General features: G+C 41.6%; 1 protein-coding gene across 9 annotated transcripts in view; it reads right to left on the bottom strand.

The window, feature by feature from the left end:
- Nucleotides 1-26,660, bottom strand: part of NR3C2 (nuclear receptor subfamily 3 group C member 2) — a 137,413-nt gene extending 110,753 nt beyond the window's left edge. The window contains exons 1-3 of one of the 9 annotated variants that reach the window (XM_081875254.1): nucleotides 26,505-26,644; nucleotides 21,912-21,978; nucleotides 16,466-18,251 (exon numbers count right to left, since the gene is read on the bottom strand). In XM_081875254.1, coding sequence (XP_081731380.1) covers nucleotides 16,466-18,249 — 1,784 coding nt within the window. In that variant the 5' untranslated portion in view covers nucleotides 18,250-18,251; nucleotides 21,912-21,978; nucleotides 26,505-26,644. Of the gene's footprint in view, nucleotides 1-16,465; nucleotides 18,252-21,911; nucleotides 21,979-22,853; nucleotides 23,131-24,205; nucleotides 24,335-25,267; nucleotides 25,501-25,884; nucleotides 26,044-26,504 lie in introns of those variants that run through there. The other 8 variants (XM_081875255.1, XM_081875258.1, XM_081875256.1 and 5 more) reach the window with 8 other exon arrangements.
- Between the last annotated feature and the right edge of the window lie 206 nt (nucleotides 26,661-26,866).

The following is a 26,866-nucleotide window of genomic DNA, read 5'->3' as shown; positions in this document are numbered from 1 at the left end:
CCCCTTTCCACACTGTTCAAGGTGGCCACATGTAATTTAATCTACAGAGTTAGTGGATTAGTTTTGGCTGAGAAATCAGCAGAGCGCAATAGACAGTCTAGAGGAGTCAAAATGTAAAAATCTTTCTCCATTACCTGGTGCCCCTTCATTGTTTATATTAATAAAGAAGATGGTAAATTACTTCCTTCAATTTCACAAAGATCCTTGCGGTCAAACGTAATTCCTAAGCATTTCTGGCCACTGGCTTGAAAACAACATAACCCATGGCTGTCTTTATTTTATGCATCCTGTTTCAGTTGTGAGAGTTTACGATATTGACTGCCATATCTATAGCAGGTATTGGAAAGGATAAGCATATTATAATAAATACAGTGGTACCTCGAGTTAAGAACTTAATTCGTTCTGGAGGTCCGTTCTTAACCTGAAACTGTTCTTAACCTGAAGCACCACTTTAGCTAATGGGGCCTCCCGCTGCTGCTGCGGTGCTATTTCTGTTCTCATCCTGAAGCAAAGTTCTTAACCTGAGGTACTATTTCTGGGTTAGCAGAGTCTGTAACCTGAAGCGTCTGTAACCCGAGGTACCACTGTACAGTAAAGAAAAAGAGACGCTCCCATGGATTAAACAGTAGATTAGCTGCTGCAAAGGGTAGAAGGCTTTCCTTTCTTGAATTCAAACTAAAGACAAGAAAAAAAGCAAAAGCTAGTTAACAAAAAAATAACTAGTACCAAACTAAATTATAGTACTATACTAAATTATAGCATATTCCAGAGTGATATTACAATTAGTTCAGATCAATAACATATTGCAATGAGCTTAATGGCCCTGCTCATACAGTCACCTTCTTTAAAGCAGTTCTGTCAAATTCCAAGATGCTTCTGAAGTCTTCAGTACTAAGAGCCATTGCATACAATGAACGATGTGAATGGCACACTGCCAGTCTTTGTACTTTCACACCTTATCATTATGTAATTTGCCCTCTTAATGTTTGCTTTAGGACCAACACACACAAATGTGAAGACAAATAATGGATACAGCTACACTGGTACAATTATTGTGCAAGAGACTGACCCGTGCTCATGATCATTATAGTTAAGAAAAGTCTACAATCACTGGTACGCAATCATAGATCTAAGAATACACAACAGAAATTATTCTGTGCATAAATCTGTAAAAGTCGCCAAAAAAGAGTTCTTTTCTTCTTTACATGAGCACTTTGTAATTTATGTGGAAGATTTAAAAATGGGAGGGAGGACAAATGAGAGTACAAAGCTACAAATATATAAAAGGATATTGGCAGGAACATACAAAACAGCCATTCACCCTGTCCTTTGAGACCAAGGCAAATATATTATTTAAATCAAATGTTAGTGTGGGGAAAGAGAAATGCTGTCAGTTCAGAAAGAAATTGCCTAGTCTAGGGAAGTTGGGTGACTTCCTTCCTTCTAATCTTTCAGACAAGGGGATGTTTTATGCCAGGTTAATCAACCTTTTTCATAGAATCATAGAATCATAGAATCATAGAGTTGGAAAAGACCACAAGGGCCATCGAGTCCAACCCCCTGCCAAGCAGGAAACACCATCAGAGTACTCCTGACATATGGTCGTCAAGCCTCTGCTTAAAGACCTCCAAAGAAGGAGACTCCACCACACTCCTTGGCAGCAAATTCCACTGTCGAACAGCTCTCACTGTCAGGAAGTTCTTCCTAATGTTTAGGTGGAATCTTTTTTCTTGTAGTTTGGAACCATTGCTCCGTGTCCGCTTCTCTGGAGCAGCAGAAAACAACCTTTCTCCCTCCTCTATGTGACATCCTTTTATATATTTGAACATGGCTATCATATCACCCCTTAACCTCCTCTTCTCCAGGCTAAACATGCCCAGCTCCCTTAGCCGTTCCTCATAAGGCATCATTTCCAGGCCTTTGACCATTTTGGTTGCCCTCCTCTGGACAAGTTCCAGTTTGTCAGTGTCCTTCTTGAACTGTGGTGCCCAGAACTGGACACAGTACTCCAGGTGAGGTCTGACCAGAGCAGAATATAGTGGCACTATTACTTCCCTTGATCTAGATGCTATACTCCTATTGATGCAGCCCAGAATTGCATTGGCTTTTTTAGCTGCCGCATCACACTGTTGGCTCATGTCAAGCTTGTGGTCAACCAAGACTCCTAGATCCTTTTCACATGTACTGCTCTCAAGCCAGGTGTCACCCATCTTGTATTTGTGCCTCTCATTTTTTTTTGCCCAAGTGCAATACTTTACATTTCTCCCTGTTAAAATTCATCTTGTTTGTTTGGGCCCAGTTCTCTAATATGTCAAGGTCATTTTGAAGTGTGATCCTGTCCTCTGGGGTGTTAGCCACCCCTCCCAGTTTGGTGTCATCTGCAAATTTGATCAGGATGCCCTTGAGTCCATCATCCAAGTCGTTGATAAAGATGTTGAATAAGACCGGGCCCAAGACAGAACCCTGTGGCACCCCACTAGTCACTCTTCTCCAGGATGAAGAGGAACCATTGATGAGCACCCTTTGGGTTCGGTCAGTCAGCCAGTTACAAATCCACTGAGTGGTAGCATAGTCAAGTCCGCATTTTACCAGCTTCTTTACGAGAATATCATGGGGCACCTTGTCAAATGCCTTGCTGAAATCAAGGTAGACTACATCCACTGCGTTCCCTTCATCTACCAGGCTTGTAATTCTGTCAAAAAACGAGATCAGGTTAGTCTGACATGACTTATTTTTCAGAAATCCATGCTGACTATTGGTGATCACGGTATTCCTTTCTAGGTGCTCACAGACTGTTTGCTTAATGATCTGCTCCAGAATCTTCCCTGGTATTGATGTCAGACTGACTGGGTGGTAATTATTTGGGTCCTCTCTTTTCCCCTTTTTGAAAATAGGGACAACATTTGCCCTCCTCCAGTCTGCCGGGACTTCGCCTGTTCTCCAGGAATTCTCAAAGATGAGTGCCAGTGGTTCTGAGATCACATCTGCCAGTTCTTTTAATACTCCTGGATGCAGTTCATCTGGCCCTGGAGACTTGAATACATCTAAACTAGCCAAGTATTCTTGTACTATCTCCTTAGTTATTCTGGGCTGTGTTTCCTCTGCTGAATCATTTGCTCCAAATTCTTCAGGTCGGGCATTGTTTTCTTTATCGGAGAAGACTGAGGCAAAGAAGGCATTGAGGAGTTCAGCCCTTTCTGTATCCCCTGTTTGCATTTCACCATCTTCTCCTCTGAGTGACCCCACTGTTTCTTTGTTCTTCCTTTTGCTACGAACATACCCATAAAAGCCTTTTTTGTTGCTTTTAACCTCTCTAGCAAGCCTGAGTTCATTCTGTGCTTTAGCTTTTCTGACTTTGTGTCTACACGTGCTGGCTATTTGTTTGAATTCCTCTTTGGTGGTTTCCCCCCTTTTCCATTTTTTGTACACATCCTTTTTTAATCTTAACTCAGTTAAAAGTTCTTTAGATAGCCACCCTGGCTTCTTTAGGCACCTTCCATGTTTCCGTCTCATTGGTATTGCCTGAAGTTGTGCTTTTACTATCTCCCTCTTAAGAAACTCCCAGCCATCATGAACTCCCTTTCCTTTTAGTATTACTGTCCATGGGATCTCACCCAGCACTTTCCTAAGTTTTATGAAGTCGGCTTTCTTAAAGTCAAGAAATTGAGTCCTAGTATGCTTGGCTGCTCCTTTCCGCTGTATAGTAAACTTCAGAAGAGCATGATCACTCGTGCCTAATGATCCTTCCACTTCTACCCCACTAACCAGGTCATCAACATTGGTTAGGACCAGATCTAAAATGGCTGTTCCTCTTGTTGCTTCTCCCACTTTCTGGACAATGAAGTTGTCTGCAAGGCCAGTGAGGAATCTGTTTGACCTTATGCTCTTGGCTGAGTTTGACACCCAGCAAATATCTGGGTAATTGAAGTCCCCCATTACTACTATCTCCCTTCCTTTTGCATGCTTGGCCATCTGTTCCAGGAAGGCATCATCTATGTCCTCCGTTTGGCTTGGGGATCGATAGTAAACTCCCACAATGAGGTCCCTGTTATTCTTCTTTCCCTTAATTTTGACCCAAATGCTCTCACTTTGGCTTTGAGGTTCTAAATCTTGGATCTCTTCACAGGTATACACATCCCTGACATATAATGCCATGCCTCCTCCTTTCTTGTCTGGTCTGTTTCTCTGAAATAGATTGTATCCCTCCATTATTACATTCCAGTCATGGGACTTATCCCACCAGGTTTCAGTGATGCCTATTATGTCATATTTAGTTTGCTGTACCAAGAGCTCAAGCTCATCTGGTTTATTACCCATGCTTTGCGCATTAGTGTACAGACATTGAAGTCCATTAATCATTCCCCCGTGTCTCTTATTTAAGGAGTTTTTCCTCCCATCACTAGGTCTGCGTGCTGTTTGCTCAATTCGGTCTATGACATTGGATGATCATCAATTGATAGACTCCTACCTTCAGGAGCACTGTCTTCCTCCCCCACTTTAGTCAGTTTAAAGCCCTCCTGATGAGGTTTCTGAGATTTTTGGCAAAAACATTCCTCCCAACCGTTGTGAGGTGCAGCCCATCTCTTGCCAGAAGTCCATCTTCAAGAAACTGCAGTTCGTGATCTAAGAATCCAAACCGTTCCTGTTTACACTATTTGCGAAGCCAGCTGTTCACTTCCACTATTTTTCTCTCTCTCCCTGGGCCACGTCGTTCAACTGGGAGGACAGATGAGATGACAATTTGTCCATTTAATTGCTTCAATTTCCTGCCCAGAGCCTCATAGTCTCTTTTGATCTTCTGGAGGCTATTGCTTGCAGTGTCATTGGTTCCCACATGAACCAAGAGGAAGGGGTATTTGTCAGTGGGTTTTATGATTCCTTGCAGTCGTTCAGTTACATCTTGGATCTTAGCCCCAGGGAGACAGCACACTTCCCGAGACATTTTGTCAGGCCCACAGATCACTGCTTCTGTTCCCCTCAGTAGGGAATCCCCTATCACCACTACACGCCTCCTCTTAGGTTTTTTCAACACAAGGGTTTCATTTCCTCATGGGCAACCTTTGGGTAGCACCTGAGGCAAAAGTGGATGCGATTCTTACATTTCTACAACAGGCAACATTCCAACCATGTAAAGGTCAATAGGTTTCTACACACAAAACACATACACACCTGCACACAACCCCCATCTAGGCAAGAAAGAAGAAGCACCACAATTGAAATACGCATTCTAACCACGCTGAAGCACTTGAGGAGGGCACAGAACAGGACTAGGGACGGGTGTGGCCAGGAAAAGTCCTGAGAGCCAGACAGGGCATATTGGAGGCTTAATTCATTCCCTGGGCCCAAGGTTCCCCAACCTTGCTTTAGGGAAATGGACTCTAAAGGGATGCACAAGCCTCTTCCAGTTATAAATTTATGTGACTCTACCATATAGAGAATTATGGGGCTGGAGGAGACTCTTGAGAGTCCCATAGATGGCAAGAAGATCAAATCTATCCATTCTTAAGGTAATCAGCCCTGAGTGCTCACTGGAAGGACAGATCCTAAAACTGAGGCTCCAATACTTTGGCCACCTCATGAGAAAAGAAGACTCCCTGGAAAAGACCCTGATGTTGGGAAAGATGGAGGGCACAAGGAGAAGGGGATGACAGAGGACAAGATGGTTGGACAGTGTTCTTGAATCTACGAACATGAGTTTGACCAAACTGTGGGAGGCAGTGGAAGACAGGAGTGCCTGGCGTGCTCTGGTCCATGGGGTCACGAAGAGTTGGACACGACTAAACAACAACCACCACCAAATAGAGAATCTGGAATAAAGTATTCTACAAGAAGGGGGAGGGGCATTGCACATAGAGATGCAGAAACATTGGTATAAGTGCCGGTCTGGTGCATATTGGGGAACAGAGAAAGAGGGCGGGGGGAACATGCATGCTGTTCCTTTCTCCCTTCAACACACACTGAGCATAAATGCCTGCAAAGCTGATGTGTGCAGTGTGCATGCATGCAGGCATTATGCTCAATGTGGAAGGGAGGTAGATGGAGAGAACTAGTGGGTCTGATCCTTCTCCTTCCTATATGCACATTCAGTCTACACCACTGTTAGAAACTGAGATATAAAATAGCACCTTAAACCTAGGTTATGGGTGCAACAACACAATGTCCAGGCACACATTTTTTTTATATAACAAGGCTACAAAGCTGAAAATGAATGAACTGCAGTTAAAATCTTATATTCATTTTTCACATGATCTAGTCCTCATCTGAAGACTGCAAAAACAAAGCCATGCTACCCCTACCCAACCCCCTAATATTCTTAAGAGGGTCCCTTCTCCAGTCTTTAGAGAATAGCTGGAAGTGGGGAGGCAGAAAAAGGTCCTCCTTTCCTTCCACTCTGCAGTTTTACTCTGAAATCTTAGGCACAGTACTGCACCCAGAGCTCAGAAACTGCTCACGCTAATGAAATTCCCTGTCACAAAATGCACCTAGAACATTAGAAGTTTCAAACACTGGTCTACACAGTTCTTACCACTGTTCTGAAACAAATTATTCTATCATTAATGTAATACAAGATTGTATTCCTTCTTTAAAGATTCACCTTAGAATTCAGGCAAGATCCCTTCATTAAGCAAGGAAACGTATTAGTGAGTGCAACATCTAGCAAGAAATGTGGGAGGTGGAGAGGATTATGTTGGTTGATGGCTCTTGAAGTATGAGACAAGGTTGGCGTTGGAATATACTTTGGAGCGTTGTAAACAGCATGGTCTGCCCACACATTTCCTATCAGATTTGGCTGATACTGAATTGGAAGAGAATTGCTTAGAATTAAAAGAACAGGCTTTTTTTACATATAAAGAGCATACTGGTGGACAATCCTTTTGCACTTGATATCAAAGCTGTTTATGTCAGAGGTAAAAGGAAAATAATATCCAGCATAAAATATGGCAATGTAAATATATATGTGCAGTATAATCCACAGAAGCAGAAAGCCTCTGATTTAGCTTTGCATGTGTTAACTTTAATTTGATATGTAATTTCTTGATAAACTTAAAAATCCTATACTTTGCCAAGCCACTGAAGAATTTAGAGAGAGTGGGATATATTATACTTTTTAGTTAGCTGTCAACTTTAATTAAGAAAAAAAGGTGGATATTGATTTGTGATCAATGATGTCAAAAGGAAGCAAATTCTAGGCTGGATCTAAAGTAGAGGTGCTACCTGTGATATGACCAATCCAGTCTAATATATTAAAGCTAACAGTTGTAGAAAAGGACAGCACTAAAAAAACCCCACTTTAATATAGAATGGGCCTACACATCAGAGGAATGTTGCAATGTATTCAGTGAACAGCAGGTGGCATCCAATCCCAGAACCTAGATAACCAAATGGTGACTTGGCCAGGCAGACAACACCCCTAACACTAGGGTCAAATATGAATTCTCTCATGTAGGGTATCTAGACCCATGTTCAATCCTATAGCATATTAATGAGTCAATAAGTTCGGTTAGAATTCCCATATGCTTCAGTAGGCTGGCCAGAACCAAGGCACCATCACATTAACACCACTTTTGATTTTTGGCTTTCAAGGAGACAGAGATATTTCCCTTCAAAGCTGTTCATTGTGCCCGTTATCATCTTTTTCTAAGCTGCTTTCATCTGCCCCATTTTTTCCCTATGGTTATGACTTATTTCTCATTCCTAGAGGGATAATGCCATGAACATGATGACGCCACAACGGTATGTTGCCTGGGCAGGTCACACAGATAATCCTAGTTTATCTTATAATAAAGGTGAAGACATCAGAAGTGGCCCACCCCAGTGAGCAGCTGCCAAGAGCTCTGGTTGTGGCACTGCCCCACCAGGTCAGTCGTTTCTAGATGACATCACTGAGGGCAAATTCAATCTAGGTAGGTGGGGCAATGCTACCGTGAAGCAATGAAACACTAAAAAGTTGCCATTTTACTACCTGACCAATCTTAGACCAACTGGTTGACAGTTTAAATTTCAATGGGCACTTCCACATAATGTGGTTAATAAGGACTGGGAAATATATAAACCTTCTTGGAAATAAAGAAGTAAATTACATTGAAATTAATGGAATGGGCATTTTCAGAGACATGTCTGGAACTGAAGTGCAGATTTCCTCTAAAGAATGGTACGACTATTTAACACAAACACTTGCATATCTGCAAAACTGCAAGGTTCTCTAGAAACAATAGCACATGACTTCCGGAAATATGACAAACACAATGATACTGTTTTGGCACATGCTAAAAACCCTCTTGGTTTTTTGAGACCTTTGTTGGCTCTTAATGCCAGTGAATTGCTATAATTTAAAATTCAATTTTGTACTGAGTGTTAATGCAGCTGGATTTATTTTTAACCATTGTTACTGTATTTTTAATGGGTTTGATTGTAACCCACCTGAATATGTTTTCATAAAAGGCAGTATATAAATATGTTTTAATAAATAATAAACAAAACGGGTGAACAATTTTATTTCCCTTTGCAACAATCCTCCCCTGAAAATTGCTTTCGACACCAACAACTAAGTTCACAAAAATCACTTCTTTGCTTTTTGGCTCAGTGCTAGTTAAAATGAACCACACATTTCAAGCAGAGTTCTTCTCCTATGCTATTGCTTCTGAGTTTGTGGAAGCAACAGAAGTGCATGGCTGGGCACATATCTAGAGTTCCCACTCTCCACTCCCAGTAAGAAGAAGCACATGACCTATTTTGACAAAGCTGGAGACAAGTGTTGTTCTGCCTCCACATATGACCCTAACCCCCCCCCCTGCCTTCTCAAAGTGACAACCCAAATTGTCCACCGTAGGCCTAGGATGGCTTAATCAAGTTAGGAACAATTTTCCTAGGTATACTGAAACTTGCTCCATTGCATTTTTCGATTCTAATTTTGCAGTAAACCACAAGCAATATATTCTAACGCAGCAATGGAAGTTGAAATCGCTGTTTTAAATAACGAAATAAGATTCAATTGAAAGACAGGGACTAATTCAGAAACAGGCAGTGTGCAAGAGTTTCAGATTTTAATAGTACAGTGTTCTCCAGAGTTTAAGAGATCTCCTAGACTACATAGCAAATAATGGATATTGTTCCAATTTCATTTTTTAAAGTGTCTTTTATTCAAACTATAATGTAGAAATAAGATAGTTAATGTAGAATACATAAATATCATACGAAACAACACCTGGAGACAGTAGGTTTCAAGAGCACAAAGTCAGTTTTTAGGACTGAGCAAATTTATCTTTTCATACACACCTACACACCCCCAGACTATATGGTTTTCAGCACAAAGTACAGTAAGCTATAACTAAAATTATAGCTGTGTTAACCCACAGCAAATGAGAAAGTCTTTATTCTCCTGGTAACTAATTAACCACTGACCTTTTTAAAGCTCTTATAAGCAATATGTTACCTCCCCCCTTCTTTCCACTTGCCACTGCCTTGATTCAGCATTTAGCAAGAACAGAAACCTTTTTTTATCCATCTCCAGTGAACTTTGATTGAGGCCCTAAAGTACTGTAGAAATAAATCATGCCTCTCAGTCATAGTGGCTCCACTCCAAAGCTCTCCAGTCAAATGAGCGGCGGTGTGTGTATGGAGAGTTGCTCCTATCCTTGCAAGGAATGAGGAAGCCCCACAGTGTGAACAGACCTCCCACATCTAGACAGAGCCCACGGCTCTGCCAGAATGGGTGCAATCCACATCCCATTTAACTAAGCTAATTTCTTTGGTAGAATTTGGGATTGTACCCAGTGGCTACAAGCCATCAAAGTAATTCCTGGGGTTTTCCCATTATCTGCTATGGATCAGCTTTGCACACAGAGATCTCTGCCTCCCATGTCTGGCAAGAAGAGCCCGTTTGCATGTGCATAGTGAACTGAATCGGAGCCAAGATCTTTGCTGAATAATAGTATGCAGTGATATAAGGAAGGCAGCCTTCGCCTTAACACTTCAACTACACATTTATAAAGGGAGAAAATCTCGATGCAAATTTCCTACTTCTAAATAGCAAGCTTCCTTCCAACCGGAAGGGCAACTCCGCACCCGGAATTTTACCGTAACAGACTTCACACTCATTCTTAAAACTGCTTTAAAAACAAACTTTCTTAAACAGATGCTCCATTGCAAGCATCCCAACACAGAAACACTTCCATAAATTGACAATAATTAACACAATGGGATCTTTTCTCTGATCTTTCTTACATGTCTGAAATCTGTCTATGTCAGATATGTATTTTTCCCTGTGAACCACTGTCATGATTGGCCAAGCCCCTGGATTCCCAAGAAGATGACTAAGGGGAACTCAAAGCCATTAAAAAGTTGGCAGGTTAACAAAATTACTCAAATACAGGCAACCATAAGGAAATAAAAGGTTAAATTAAAATAACTTTTAACTTAAATTACTGCCCAATCCTAAACACATTATGTGGAAACTAAGTTCCCTGAATTTCAATGGAACTTATTTCCAAGTAATTTGTTTGGGTTCCAGGTGTTAGAATGTCACTGACCAAGTTTGTCCAACTATCACTAGAATCCAAAAATCAATATGAACATCCTCATTTTGGCAGTTATCCTAAATGTGATTGCTTCAGCAAGGCCCATGGGGGTTCAGCCAGCATAAACACACAGCTCCTCTTTCCCACCATAACAAGAAACAGTTTCGAACAGAAACATCCCCAAATTGATAAACAGAGAGAATGTCTACATATGATTTCTCCAGGCCTGGGGAGGAGAGGCACATTTCATCTTGTACAGTATTTAAAAAAAAAAAAAAAAAAAGTTGATAAGCATCAAGAGAAGTAAAAACACAACCGAAGGGGGAAAGTATGCATAAACAAGGAGACAGCACGACAGCATACTTTACTGTCTTACAGTTTCTGGTTAAATTTCAACAATGCTTCTATAAAACATAGTTTTAAAAACTAACGGGACATCATGCTTGCCTAGTTGTCAGAAAAAAAGATGAAAATCAAAAGTCTTGTTTGGAAAAGCAAAGAACAAAATACAAAGAAAATGTGACCGTTCCTGGGTTGGCCTATATTTCAACTTGTGTATACCAAAGTCAAATATTTGCACTTTTTGCAACACTGCAAATATCTGCCTGCAAGACCAAGGGAATGTGTCTACAATGCCAGTTGTTCAATTGAGCAGCAAATCTTATAATGGGGCAATTAGAAATGGGCAGAAACCTCAACAAAACAAAACAAAAAGTCTCAGGGAACAGTAATAATACTCTAAGCGTGATTGCTGATATGCTGGATTGGCCTAGTCAATACACCCTTTTAACTTCACATTTCTGACCAAATGCAGTGGGCTGCATCCAGACTCAAAGGGTAACGATGTCCATATTTACTCTGAAGTCAGTCTCATTCAGTTCAATGGGCCTACTTTCAAAATGACTGCAGCCTGGGTTAGTCATGCTGTAGTCCATCTGCAATCAATAGGACAATCTGGTTTGGATCCAACCCATTGTGTTTAGCCCCTTTTGTTTCTAAAAAAAATTGAGAGCCTAACTAAGGAAAAGTAAATGTGTTAGGCGGGGTATCTAGAAAGTTGCAAGCAAAGAGTTCACTGACTTTTTTTAAAAGGAAAACTTTTGCTGAAGCTGTACAAAAGGTCAGCCTCTTCAGCTTTATTGTTTTTTCAAGTAACTGTGACATTTTCCCAAACCACTTTTGAAAATTATGTTGCTGGCATAATCACAAGTTTAGAACTGCACTCTCACTCAGACAATCATTTTAATAAAGTATTGTATTTTGACTCTAAATATATTGTTCAATCACTGAAGTGACACAAATACCATTTTCTGGTGGGCTTTAAGCCTTCCTTGATCATTGAAATAAAAAAGAATTTTACATGTGTATGAAAGTTTCCAATATTTGAGAGGTGGCAGGGAAGATTACTTGGGTCTAAGAACCAGTTTCAATATTATATCAGCTGCTTGAAAGGCTGTGTGTGTGATTTGTTCCCAAACTGCTCCAGTAACATAGAAAAGAAAATGGCAGGGATCTGTGATATGGCTACTTCCCACACTAATACTGCCTGTGAAGAACTGGGCTTAGGGGGAATTTCATTTAGACTTTTCCACCCATAGCCCTCCACTCACGCCACCCAAAACCCAGCAAAGCTCAACTGAGTGAGAGAGAAATTGCTTGCATCACTTCCTGGTTGTCTGATGTGATGCCATGACAAACACTGCAAAGGTAATGAGCCCTTTGCAAACTCATTGTAGGAAAGACATGAGAATAATGACTCATTGTGTATTTGTTCCTTCCTCTGTGTATTTTTTTTTTAAGGTGCTATAGTTTTGATGAGTTCGGTGGATTCCACACAATGATGTAATTGTGACCCCTGAAACTTTTATTTTCATAATCCACAGTTTCAAAAAATACATCAAGACCTTACAAAACTAATACTAGGGAAATCATCTATGAAAACATCATTCAAAACATCAATCAAACATCAACAAATACTGATTGGTTCAAAAGAGAAAAATCATACGGAAATATAGTTTTCACAAGACAGCTGATGGAAGGGAAGAATTTGTCCCTTCCTCATTTAAAAGGGTGATATGGGAAAGATGGAGGGCACAAGGAGAAGGGGACGACAGAGGACGAGATGGTTGGATAGTGTTCTCGAAGCTACCAGCATGAGTTTGACCAAACTGCGGGAGGCAGTGGAAGACAGAAGTGCCTAGCGTGCTCTGGTCCATGGGGTCACGAAGAGTCAGACACGACTAAACGACTAAACAACAACAACAAATGGTTTTCTGAGAGGGTTGGTGGATTCCATAGACTGGTGTAATTTGACCACTGAATCTTTATACTCAGCAAATGGAACAAGAAGATTGTATGGACACTGATGGCCTTCTCTTCCCATTGAATTTATGCCAAATTAAGCAGAACTAGGGCTCAATTTATCCTGAACTTTGGCGTTACAGACTTTTACTGTACAAGGGAAAAGTTACGAGCATGTCCTTTATGATCACCAAAAACATTTCCCTGTTCAGCCTGAAATCCTCAGAGAGGCCCTTTAGGCTTGAAAATAATTGTGAACAAATGACACAGGGTTTCCCCAGACTCATTTGTTACATCCTGAGCTTCCCTAGAAAACCCACACAGGAATTTATCCATCTCCAGCACGGATCCTTCACCGGCCTGTCTTCCCTGTTGCTGATCAAACCACTGTATCCCCTAATTCTCTGTCAACTTTGCTTGTGAGAGAGACTGCTTCTTGGCTAACCAAAAAGTTCTAACAGTAGGATGCCAATTCCTACAGCAGAAAAATATGCAAGTATTTCTAATGTATTTTGTTAATAAAACATATAAAATGTTTGTATAAAAAAACCACTCAACAAATAATTGGCTAATTAAAAACCCATTAAGATATATAAAACAACAAAGATGATATTGAGAACAACATTTAGCAGGTATGGTTTTTTGTAGGTCTGAAAAGATCCAGTTTATGTTGTTGTGTAAGGAAAAGACAAACAACAAAGTGTAGGAAAACTGAATGCCCTTAAAGGAAGCCCCTCCTTTGTTAATCACTTCCCCTCACTTGCAGGACTCGTAGGAAGAACTAGATCTCTGATCGTTCAACATACATGAAAATCCTAGTACAGTTTTGTATCAAGCAGCTGTTTTAGAAAAAGAAAACATAGCTTCTGATCATTTCTCTATATAGTTCCTGAAGATGTAACTTATTTGTACCTTTCTGATCAAAATTAGGTAAATATGCTATGCAAAACGACTTAGGATAATTATAGGCAGAGTGCTTCTTCTTAAATCCAAGATCATTTGGAAGTGTTTGGCTTTGCCAGGCAAATATATAAAACACTAATTTTTTATGCATATTAGAAGGTGATTATTCATTACTGTAAATAAGGCAGGAAGTGTGTGTGTGATTTGAGAACCATTAATCTAGTGAGTTGATGCTACTATTATCTTCCACACGAAACAGCCCTGTGTGGATTCCAAGAAATGCATAGCCAAAATCACTTAACGAAGTTCAGTTTGCTAGTCATTACATTACCACACTTTTAACTAGTGAGTTTTTCCCCAAGCTCTTTCAGAAAATGGTTGGGTCTTTCCAAGTCCCCCCCCCCAATAAAATTCAAAAAAGCAAAGAAACCTTGGAAAGCTTGTTGCAGAACTTCCAGAAACTTAACCCCTTCCTAAGCAAACTTCCTCTTGGGAATGGGGGGGGGGGCGCTGAAAGTATAAAAGGGCTTGAAGCAGTGCTTTTTTTGCTGGGGGCACGCAGGGGTACACATACCCCCTAAACATTTTGTGAATCTAAGTTTGGCCTCATTGAGGAGCAGTATTTCAATATGAGTAGAAAAACGAGAGTACCCTTAAACATTTTTTTTTTTAAAGAAAAAAGCACTGGCTTGAAAAAGACCAGAGAAGCTGAGGGTCATCACATTGTAGTTTGTACCCCCATTAAATTAACTGGGCTGGAAAACACAGGAAACTACAGTTGCCATGCACCCTATCAGGAAATGACAAACCAGATTTCTAAAGTAAGGCCAACAAACTCTGAAGGATGTGTGTGCCTGGGAAGAGTAGAACTAGCAATGCTGTAAAATGGATGTCCCCTCCCCACTGCTATATTTCTTCTATGGATTTTCTAAAGAAAACATTGTTTATTAGTAAAATAATGAGCGGATACAATATCGGTCAAATTGGGCAGGTTCAACATTGCAAGCAGCCTTTTCTCCCAGATAATTGCATACCTAGGAAATACTATATATATAACTAATGCACAACTAATGTACAACAGATGGTTCAGAAAACTAAATGATGAATTATACAAATAACAGGAAGACTGAAAATGGTAAAGAGAATATGACCCACCCAGTACTGATCCCTGGTGGCCTAACTGCACAATTTTCAAGATGAAAAGTTTATTGGAGATGGAAAAACTTAAAAGAAAGAAGCGGCAGGGGAAAGAAGGGCAACTTGATCCTTTTTATTCACCCAAAATTTCTCCTCCACTCCGGATCATTCTCCTCCATAACAATGTTCCAGAAGTGTTTGGAAACCCCACAGCATGGGCAAGCTACTTAGTAGGACAATTTGGGGGAAGAAATGGTGAGCAATGGAAAGGGTTGAGCAACCACTCAGTGGTGACCCATTCAGACTTTTCATTTTAAAGCACAGTTAGGGATTAGTTGCATGTGTTTGGGTACAACATATAGAATAATACATAAAATAATTAATCAGAAAGGGCTGGTGAGAAAGGTATGACTAAAACCAGGATGTGAAAGGTTGGGAGGAAACCAGGATGTGAAAGGTTGGGAGGAAACTCCAAACAAGCAGTGCAAAGAAGAAACCATAGACTTTCTTAGGACATCCCTAGAAATCTGAACAACAGGAGCCTCCTTTTCTTAACACTCTCACATGTATTTTTTTAAAAAGGTTAAGCATTCTGCACAACTATAACAACTGTGGAGTGGTCCCCCAGAATTTAGTAGATCACATCTTGAGTAAACAGGGTTATGATTTCAGGATTGTTTACAGTGGTCTGTTGTGCAAGGAGTGATTTCATACTGTGGAACTGTTTTCAATGGACTAGACTGCACTATACAGTCATACCTTGGTTTTTGAACAGAATGCGTTCTGGAAGCCCATTAAACTTCTGAAAGATTCAGAAACCAAGGCACAGCTTCTGATTGGCTGCAGGATGCTCCTGCAGCCAATCAGAAGCCACAGAAGCTGAACCAGACATTCGGCTTCCAAGGCAAGGTTTGCAAACAGGAACACCTACTTCTGGGTTTGTGACGTTTTAGTTCCAAGTTATTCGTGAACTAAGCTGTTTAAAAACCAAGGTACGACTGTACTACAATCTTGTAATTGTTTCAGAAGTTATTAAGCTTTACTACTCTCCTAATTTCAGGAGGCATCTGAGAGTACAATTAAGCTACCATGCTTATAAATTAGTACAAACAGGGAAATAATGCTCGTAAAAGCCTTTGTAATTTTCTAAATTTAGCCCATTCGAAACTAATGCATACATGCAATCAAGGAAACTTTGTAAATATAATTATTTTTTCTCCATATGATTCACACTTTTAGGCAATGGTTGCAAAGCACTGGGAGTAATGATAGAAACCCCCCCAAACCCATTGAATCTCCATGCTAATGTTCTGTATATAATGATCTTTTCATGCTGAAACCCAGAAGCCTACTAAAGTATCACCATTAAAATGAGTAAAAACATTATTACATGTTTTAACAATTTAAAATTTAAATGTGCTGCTTGAGTGTGCATAACTAGCCAATAACAAAATCTGGCATGTTTACAGGGGAAACCGACTAATATTCTAATAATACACATTGCAACACACATTACTGTGCAGTTTTGAAGAATATTACCAAACAAAAACAAAATTGAAAATGAAGGCAAGCGTTATTTTCATGCAATACAAGAAGAGCACACTTACCTTGACACATTTTCTGGAATGTATTCTAGGACTGGATACCCATCATTTCTTCTGGCAGACAATTCAGAATGTGATTTCCATGGCTCCACAAGAGTACTTACTGGAGGAAACGAGCTCATATGCTGAAAAGACTGCTCTCTGCCCACAGGTCGGTGTACAGATATTTTGCCTTGAGCTCCAATCCTATAGTGAAATGACTGTCCACTTGAATTCACACCAACAATGGCAGAGGGTGGCAGAGTGTTCTCTTGATAATAGCTGCTCTCATCAGACTCCTGTTTAATTCCTACAGATAGGCCTGGATTTAGAAACCCACTACTTTCACATGTGCCATCAAATGAATTAGGTGGTCCTAAAATCCCAGAAAGAGAATAGAAGTCTTTATCATCCATGAATGAAAAATAGGGCCCATCCATAAATGGAAATGGATTTACAGTTTGATTCCCTTTAAAAGAAGCACCAGAGCAAGAATGTTTAGCTGATTCTTGCTTTATTGATACTGAAAATGGAGAATCAGAACTGATTTTGCTATTTTCTCCAAGACATGAGCTACTGAATACCCCTTCGGGTTCAGGTTTTATACGCTGAACAAGAGTCATTTGATTAGCTACTTCACTATTAGGGATGGCATCTTCCATTTCCTCTATTTTAGGAAATATGATTGCTAGAGCACCTTTATTGTCTTTTGTATCTGGACTAGGAACGATGTCTTGGCCTGTGCCAGGTCCAACAGGTGTGCTCGATGCAGGAAAGGCTAGTGAACCATTTACTGGACTACACATAGAGGATCCCACAGTACTAACAGCTGGACTAGAAAGTGTGGACCTATTATTGGCATTGGAAGGGCTGGCAATAGAGCATCTTGAGTTTATATTTGCAGGACTGGATACTGAGGATCTCATAGTGATATTATTAGGACTTGAAACTGGAGATTTCACACTACAGTGACTAGGAGGGCTTGAAATGGGTGATTTCATGCTACTTATAGGACTAGAAAGAGGAGATCCCACGTTGCTAGCATGTGCAGGACTGTGCAGCATTGAGCCTCGGTTTTCAATGTTGGGTGAACATGACAAAGGAGTTCCTTGGTTGACCGGGCTATTTACTGTGAAATTTTCAAAGTTAGTAGGTGTAGATGACGATACAGAATTAATTCCAGGAGGGCTGCACACTGAAGTCGTCATGTTCTGAGGACTACAGTCAGGAGGACTCTTCTCTCGACATACTCTTGGGCTTTTGACAGTGCCTGGCATGATGCCACCATTCATAGAGCTTGCACGCTCCAATATTAGAGGTCTCAGGGATCTGCTTGGGGTGTTCAAGGGAGACGTGTGGTGACCATTCTCTTTGTATAGCTTGACGAGTTGTTCCACATTCTGATACATCTTTCCAGGATTTATGTTGCCTTGTTGACTCTGCTGGTCGTAGGTAAAATCAGCATCTCTTACAGAATCCATGTACAAACCCATTGATTCAGCTACAGTTGCAGAAAGTTCCTTTGAGTCTGACTCAGTTTTTATGTCAGAGGGTGAAATGCCAGAGTGATTATGGTCTTGCTGAAGGCAAGAAAGTAGTTCAGGTTTTTCTTTGTTGCTTCCTTGAGCACTGCTGTTTGGAAAAGCACCAGAAGCACAGCTCACGTTTACTATCTCCATATAGTTATTACTCTCTTCGGACCGCTCTTCTGCTCCTGCAGAAGTATACTCCATCGACTGGGAGCCTTGACTCCAGCGTCTCTCCATATCTAGGCTTTTTGGATAATTGCGATAGCCTTTGGTCTCCATAACTATAAAAAGAAAATAGCACATTAAAATGTAAGTATGTATGCATATGTAACCACTGTGATACGTCAAAAGACTATGGCTGAAATCACACTTACATAAGAATAAGCCTCACTACTTACATATAAACTAATTTTTAAAACTATGATACTGAATGTTATATTTTGTACCCTGTCCACCCTTGGGAAATATTTTTTCAACTTTCTAAGCCAAAATAACTAAAACAACTTGGTAAAGTTATTCCACTATCTTTGCTATTGACAGTGGATACAATGACCTCAGAGTATATTTAATATTTCATTTGAATGTTCCATGCATTTTAATTGTTCTCACAATGGTATAGGTAATGAGTAAATACATTTTGGAAACTCAAGCAAACTCAGTAGGCAAGAAGTAAGACAGGTTTCTTACCCCTCCCTTTTGACACCAAAACATAACATATTTAACTGCTAAAGATTTCTTTCTAGGGACTCTATAAATGGTAGTCCTGTTGTAGGACTAAGAATCTCCAATGAAAATGATGTTCTATAGTTCCCAGAGTTTGACCACTTTTTTTGACAGTACAGTCACCCAGAAGGTATTGATCAAAGCTAAGGTAACTGATAAATAAACTGAGCCCATGGTTCTCTTCCTTCATTAAGAATCAGAAAACTGACAGGAAGAGGACATAAATCATAGAGAAAGCCATAGAAAAGTATTTTGTGCTTGGAAGGAGGCTGATCTCCAAGCGACATTATTCAGTAATATAAATAAGAAATACAAATCATCCCTGATTTGCATTTGGACTTTTAAAAGGGGCGGAATACAAAATACAAACCCACATTTTTCAATCAAGTGAAAAATCATACCTTTGTATTACAAAATATTAATGTTGTATCAATCTTGGCTATTTTATAAGAACATATGAATGTCTTTCATTGAGCCACATCAATAGTCTGTGTAGTCCAAAAAAGGTCTACATTACAGGCAGCAACTTTAGACAGAATGTTGACTTGAGATCCCAGGTACTGAAATTGCTACCTTAATGTTGCAATCCTATACCTACCTACCTGGGAATAAGTCCCAATGAACTATATGGGACTTCTGAGATGCAATGTAGATGATTGCACTGTAAATATACAAGATACAACATGTTCCCATTTTGTTTAAATAATTGAATTTAAATGATATGCATATGGAAAAGCAGAACTATTTGCATCTGTTTGTTGAGGGGTATTTCCCTCTCATCTATACAAATGTAAATCATATGTTTATCATTTATTAATTTGTTCTAAATTTGTACCCTTTAGAAATGTGATGTTTACAGTTTCAACTTAACATCATGCACATAATCTAGAATAAAACCCACTGGTCAGGAAACAAACATGCTGAACACAAATAAGGCACATTGAACATGCACAAAATGTCAAGCATACTTAATGTTAACAGGTTAAAAACATTTTATAAAGATATGCAAACCATCTGAAGACAATAATTTTATCATCCCCAAAAACACCGTGCAACATGTTTTTATTCATTAGATATCTACAATCCTTATCAAACAGATTTGTAGCCTTATCCTCCAATTTAAGGCTAGTCAGCATGTCTCCCAGCACACATCAAATAAAATGTAAAATGCTATGGTACCTGAACACGTGTCTAAAATGTCACTTAATGCCTCTGCAATGCTTTCAGCAGATTGTGTAAACTGAACATTCAAACTAGCATCTAAATAAGAACTGTCAAACCTAAGAGCTGGGGTGCTTATCAAGCTCTTTGAGGTCCCAAGGATGGCCCATGATGACCAGCCCATTCCATCCACATCATTAAGCCATCCTCATAGATGGAAAGTCAGGAAGGGTCACCAATGGGTCACCAATGGGCATCAGTTTCTTTCCTATCCATTTCTTTAATTTAGCAGCTGAGAGGTCAAGGAGGGTGGAGAAGAAAATTCATTGAGTGGTGACACTGGCAATGGGATTTTAAGAGGTAAGATACGGAATGCTGGCATACTAGCATTGGATGACAAGGGTCTTTCTGTGGTCCCATCACAGCTCACTCTTACAAAAACTGGTCATCGTCTTCTTTTAATATGGCCCATGGATACTGGCTAGTATGGAGTTTTACCCTTCAATTCATGAGAGCTTAATACACAGTGTTTAAATGGTGAACATCGTTGAAGATTCCTACACATACTTGATAACTCTCTGATTTCAAAGGGTATCGGGCATACATACATAGCACTCTAAACTGTGTCAATATTACATCAAATGCATGGAGATCAAGGTAGGGCAAATGGACCTGACAGGTCCATATTGTTGTCCCAACACACACTTGATGAGTTATTATGTCACAGTTAGCCATAAATCAGGGCTCACCATGCATAAGCCAACTGCACTCGCTTTGCTCCTCCTTGCTACTGAAGGGAAGAAAGGAACAATGATCCATGATTCACATGCAATGCATAGCCAGGATTAGTGGTTTGTTTCTAAATGGGAAAGGAGCCCAGGTAGGTGTGTTCATGGTGCACCATTAACCATGGTTTACATGATGCATAAACTGCCACTTTAGCCAGTTTGCCAAACATCTGCATAATGAAATCAAAATTAAATCTGGCTTTTGGAGTCTAAGAATTCTAATTCTTAAAACCTCATTCTTATCAGCACAGTTAAAAAATAATACATTTTCTTTGAGCTGAAAGATTATTCATGAGAATCTTATATGGAGCCCAGTCCAAAGCATGCTTATTCAGAATTAAGTCCCAGCATTTAGCAGTGTTTGCTTTCAGGTAAGTGTACATAGGATTGTAGCTTTGCAGCACATTCCTATATATGTTTAATCTCTAGGAAGTGCATTTATGATTACAGCTTTACTGTTCATAACACAATTTTCCCTCTCACATAACTGAGGAGCCATTTACAAACTGAAACCCCAGTCCGAAATCCACAAGCAAATTACCTTATTTCAGTGGAATTTACTTCTGTATCTAGGATTAACACCGATTACACCATATTCCAATTGACCAACAATAACCTCTAGAAAAACATATATACAAGGCTATATCCTTGCTGTGCAACTGAACTGTAATCTTTAAAGGGAGAAAGAATTAATTGGTCATCTTTACTCTAATAAACAAAAAGACCAGATGATTTGAATCTTTAATAATAAAGGCAGCATGGATACATTATTTAGTTATTCAAAATACATGCATTGAAAGATGTTCAGGTGATCTGTTTGCAGAATGCATGCCTTATTTCTATTCAATGCACATGCTTGCATTTTTAATTTTGCTAAACATTATGCCTCCTTATTTAAGTATTACTTTGTCATCTGTTTACTTGCCCTTGTCAAACTGTTGATAATCTACTGTTTCAGTGACTTAGTCCTTAGTTTTCTCCCTTCGTATTGCTCTCTGTACTGAAGTACGGTAATAGATATACTTTTGTGTAGACTAGCTAGAACTTGAAAAAAAAAAAAACAGGTATGAATAAAGTCATGGTGACTTAAATCTGACAAGCCTATCATTCTAATTTCTGTAAGTAAATAAGAGATAAAAGGTCATGCTAGCCTAAACACACAGAGACCGGTTTGTAAGGAAGACACACTTGTGAAATCTTACAGAGAAAAGTGACAAATTCATGCATAACGTCATAGCCGTAAAATATTTATAACATTGCTTAACTCACATGAAGCCACGTGTAGCAAATCATGGCATGTATCTATCAAATGTGCATCACTTCATTCAACTTCCCCCTAGAGTTAAATATAAATTGCATATTTTTAAAAAATGAACTAAACTTGACTTAAAACTGTTAATTTGTTTACTATTTTCTTCAAACCCCCCCCAAAAAACCCTGAAAATGAAAATAAAAATAAACTTTTTATAGGGAGTACAAGTAACTTTTAAGTAAGAGAACAAGCAAATATTGGTGAAACCAACACTGGATTTCTATGTCCTACTCCCCAGTGTGGACTTGAAACTGAGAATCTGCTTCTGCTGTTGGTCAGTGAGGTTCACCTGAAGATTGTCTGAGCATTTTTACCCTGCTGATTTCTCTGTGCCCTTTTCACTGTTGACTGTGATAAGATATATGTGTTACCAGATCACACAAGCAAAGACATTAAGCTACTCCTGTACCTTTCTCACACCCTAGACAAAGGTATTGTGCAAGCCTGATAACTTTGGAGGACAGAGGCTCCTAGTACCTAAAATTTTAGATCTCTGGAACAGCCTAAAGATTTTTCAACCCATTCATCTGGTGACCTGGCAACTGTTGTTTATGCATTCATAACCTCAAAGCTGAAAGTCTGTTAGATGATCTATTATGTCTACTTGGAAGCTTCCACTGGTACAGAATACTGAAGCCCACCTCTTCCAAAGGTGACACTAGCAAACAGCATTTCTCCATGGAGCGTGGGGCATAACATTATTTAACTTTACCTATGAACACATCTAACAAGTGGGCCAAGAATGACTTGTCCATAGGCCACCCAGAGCTTTATTGCTAACCATGATCTTAAGTCAACACTGTTCACGGCACTACAAGGAAATTTGCGCCTACTCCCTGTTGCGTTCTGCAATTCAAGGTTCTTGTGCTATTTCCTCAACAACCCAAATCCCTGCACACCTGAGTTACCACTTCACCTCCAGTGTCCATCTTGTCTACTAGATGGGTGGTCTTTGCACATACCATATGTATGTTGGGGCGGCTAAGGCACACACAGAAAGCATTTTATGAAAGCTGGCTTTTGGTGTCCATCATTATGTCAGAACTGAGTTGGAAAATTAGATACACTTCACTTCAAAATATTTTATATGGAGATTATGCTTTTATTTATAAACTGAAGCAGGCTTCCCCCATTTTACAACAACCACGAGCAGTATAAATTGATATAAAATCTCACACTCAATTATTGCTTCTTCTTTCCATCTCTCCCCCCCCCCCCGCCCCCAAAAAGAAATATATTCTATATCTGTCTAAAGTAATAAGCTACACGTCACAGGGTCTGAAATTGCTGCCTCTCCCATCATGGCTTGCATTTGTAACAGAACTTGCAGTTAACTTTAAATATGATGAAACAGTAACTAATGCATGTCCCCTTTCTAGCATAAGTTTGAAACTAAAATACTGTACCCTTATCAAGCTGTCACATTTGGAACTACAGTACTTTGAAGTAAAATCTGTGAGTTCCACAGAAACCAGCAAAGCTGAGTAACCCTAAATGCGACTATCAGCTTTGATACAGAAATACACATTCTACTGTAGAAGTAGCAATCCCCGACAATGAAACATTGAAAATTCCACACTCTATCCGACTCCTGCAAGGCATGCTATCCTATATTTTGTATCTCAGCTTGGTGGTTGCTTTTCTGGCTCACAGCCCTTTAACTCAGCAGAAAGCCTAGTCTATAGCCTCCAAACACGGTTCTCCTAGCCTCTAAAAACCCAGCATGCAGTTTAACCCAACCTAGTTTCCCATCTAAACAACGCAGACAAACCCAGCCTAAAAACAGCATTTGCCTCCTTCGCTCTGTGGACAAATTACCCCAAACCCCACAAAAAAACTTTAGACTCCTTATGTCTTCCCTGACCCAGAAGCGTCCTCTTGAGACAGGATATTTAGGTTCTGCTTTTCCTCCTAAGGATCTCCTCAGGGTTGTATCTGCCAGAAATAATATTTAAAGTTGCACAGAATGGCCGATCATTTGTGGCTCGTCCAGCCCGCGCAGGAAACACCGGAGAGAACACGCAACATTGGAAACTTGCGTCCCCACGTGCGAACATAGCATGATTCTAATGCACGTTTAAAAAGTTACGTTTTCCTTCCTAATTAAAAGTCCCTGAACTCTCCCGCTACACAGTATTGCTATAATTTAACGGGTGCAGTCACTCCTCCCTGCTAGTCACGATCTCCCCCCCCCCCGCCCCGCCCAGCACACCTATTACACTTTCCCTCCACCTGTAGGCATAATACGCACGTCCCCTTGCAAGTGTCACCCGCCTAAAGTCAACCTCCACGGTCGGAAATGAAAGGCTGTCTCGGCGCGGAGGAGGAAACAACGAGCAGCCAGCTTTATTCTCCGGACAGTTATTCCCAACTCGAGATTTGTTGTGTCGCCCAATGACACTATTCAGGGCAGAGAGAGCGAGCAGAGGAGGGGGCGCGCGTGCGAAGGTGCCAAGTCCTTTTAAAAACATGTCACATGCTCAGATAAAGTTCAGAACCGGGTTCCGCCCCTCCCTCTCTCCCATTGGGCGGCGAGGAGAGCCGAGCCGCGGCACCAGGGTCTACGGCGCTTCCCATTGGGCGGAAGCTTTTGTCAGTCACCTGGCGGGCGACATGACTGATACAAAGTTGCTGCGACACAAGCTAGAAAATGTATCTCTCCTTAAAGCTGCAGAGCCTACCTAGGAGAGGCGCCCCGGCGGCGGGGCTTGCGCGGTGGGGGGGGGGGACCTGTAAATTTCCTTCCCCTTTCCCTGACCCTCCCGAGTGCCTTTTGCAGCTGGAGCTGCCGGGAAGAGCGAGACTTAGAAACTAATCGGATAATGTTTAAAGCGCTCCACCAAAACATATGGCCAGCGAAAGGGAAAATAGCTTTTGAGCAAAGCCTTCCCGCAGAAGAAATCCATTCAGGCGAGAGTTGGAGCTGGATCCACACCCCCCATGCCCTGAAGCTGCGCCTCCTTCCTTCCCCCCTCCCTTTTCTTTTTCTTTTTAATGGAGGCGATATCCAGATCGGGGGCTGGCTTCCCAGCCTCCTTTCCCCGCCTCCCGAGCTCTCTCGGAGACATTAACTCCACCTGTACCAAGGTGAGCGCGAGGGGGGCCGCTTCCGTTCTGCGCCCGAACCGCTGCCTCTCCCTCCTCCCCCCGCCTCCCCCTGCCAGGAGCCGCAAAAGCAACAACGGTCACGTTTTCGTGTCACCCCCCCCCTTAATAAATTTCTTTTTAAAAACGAACACAAGCGCTGCCGATGCAAGAAACAGCTCTCCTTCCTCTCCACCCCCCTTTGGAAAACGCACACACAGAAACCCACCAAGCGCCTCAAGGACTTGCCCTCTGGTTCCCTCATTGCGTCTAGTATCTTCTTCGCCAAGTCCTGCTCGGGGCATTTTCTTTCTTTTTATTTAGGAAAGTTGCGCGGACTAATACCCGGGAGCCCTCCAACCGGATCCCCCAAAACAAGAGACCCCCCAGGAGAGCTAAGGAGCATTTCCCCCCCCCCGCGCTCCATCTTTGAGGGCAGAGTTTCTAAATATATTTTTAGGAAGGCACGGACATTTCTCTCTCTCTCTCTCTTCCTCCCCCCCCCCCCCCGTTCCCCGCCACTTCTCCGTCTGGAAAGCTGGCTGAAATGACGCACGTTTCCGGGGGGTCAAGGAAGCAAGATCCCCTCCGCCCGCCCGTGCCCCCCCTCCCCAAATGCTGACCTCCCCCCCAACCCGAAGTCGACAGCAGCGGTGTAAGCGATTCCGCCCCCCCCCCTCCTCCCGACAGCAGACATCGCCTTCCCCCTCCCCTCGGTTTGCGCGCACACACCCTTCTCGATCCCGTTTCTCTCCATTTCATACCCAGACCAAAATAACTCCCAGAGAAATAAAGTTTAATGGAATTCCAGGCACCCCGGGCGAGAGAGACTCGCGGGAAAAGTACCTCTGCCACGAGCGAGAAAACCGCTCCAAAAGGCGACTCGAAAATCAAACACGCAGGCAGGCAGACTGACACACACTACCTCGGCTTCGTGCATATTTAAAACTGCAAAGACTGTTTTCTTCCTAAGAGAGAGGGCACAGCAGACCTCCACAAGATCGGCAGACTATTTTAGAAGTCACGTGCCCCCCCCCCGGGTTTCAGCCCTTCTGACAGATATCGATCCCCGTTTCTACAGCTAATAACGCGCCGAAGAACTAGTGCAAGCTCCGGAATTGCTCTCCCAAGGCCGGAGGGCTTGCAATGCCCCCCCCCAAACCCCTAACCAAGTTTTTAAATTGGGTATGGCCAGCACTGGCAGCGTCCTGGAAGTGCCTTTTCTGCACATCCTCTCCCCAAGAGGAGATCCTGAGTTACTGGTGTTCCCAATTACTTCGCTCTTTTTCAAAAGAAATAAATAAAATCTCACCATCCTGAGAACTAAATACATCTGGACCTCCAGCTCTTCCCCTCCATTAAAAAAAGGAAAGCTCTTTTCTGCCCTGGAGGCGCTGCGACTCTAAGCAAAGTGTGGCGAGCTGCCCGCCCCCCACCCCACCCCACCCCACCCCCCGGGTACTCACCTTCATTTTTCCGCCACCCCCCGCGTCGTGCAATGGCCGGAGGAGGCGAGACCCTGCACTTCTGCGAGTCCGATCCAGAGGCGCTGACCGCAGCCAATGGGGAACGAATGGCCACGGAAGAAGGTGGATCCAGAGGAGATTTGGGGTTAAATCCTGGAAGCGGGGAGCGGGGGGGGGGGGAGGTTGCGAGAGACTGAGGAGGAGGAGGTTGCAACGCTCTCACCCGCAAGACCCGGCAGCGAAGCGGGGGGAGAGCGCCGCCGTACTTCCAGCCTCTTTGGAGGGGGCGCCGGGGCCGCTCGGCTCAGCCTCCGCGCTGACAGCTCTCTCCGCAAGGCAAGGCTGGCGAAAAAGCTTTGCCC

Source organism: Podarcis erhardii (assembly GCF_964252035.2).
Source record: "Podarcis erhardii genome assembly, chromosome: 9".
Lineage (NCBI taxonomy): Eukaryota > Metazoa > Chordata > Lepidosauria > Squamata > Lacertidae > Podarcis > Podarcis erhardii.
Note: the sequence above shows the minus strand (reverse complement) of the source record. Positions and strands in the feature narration are given on the sequence as shown.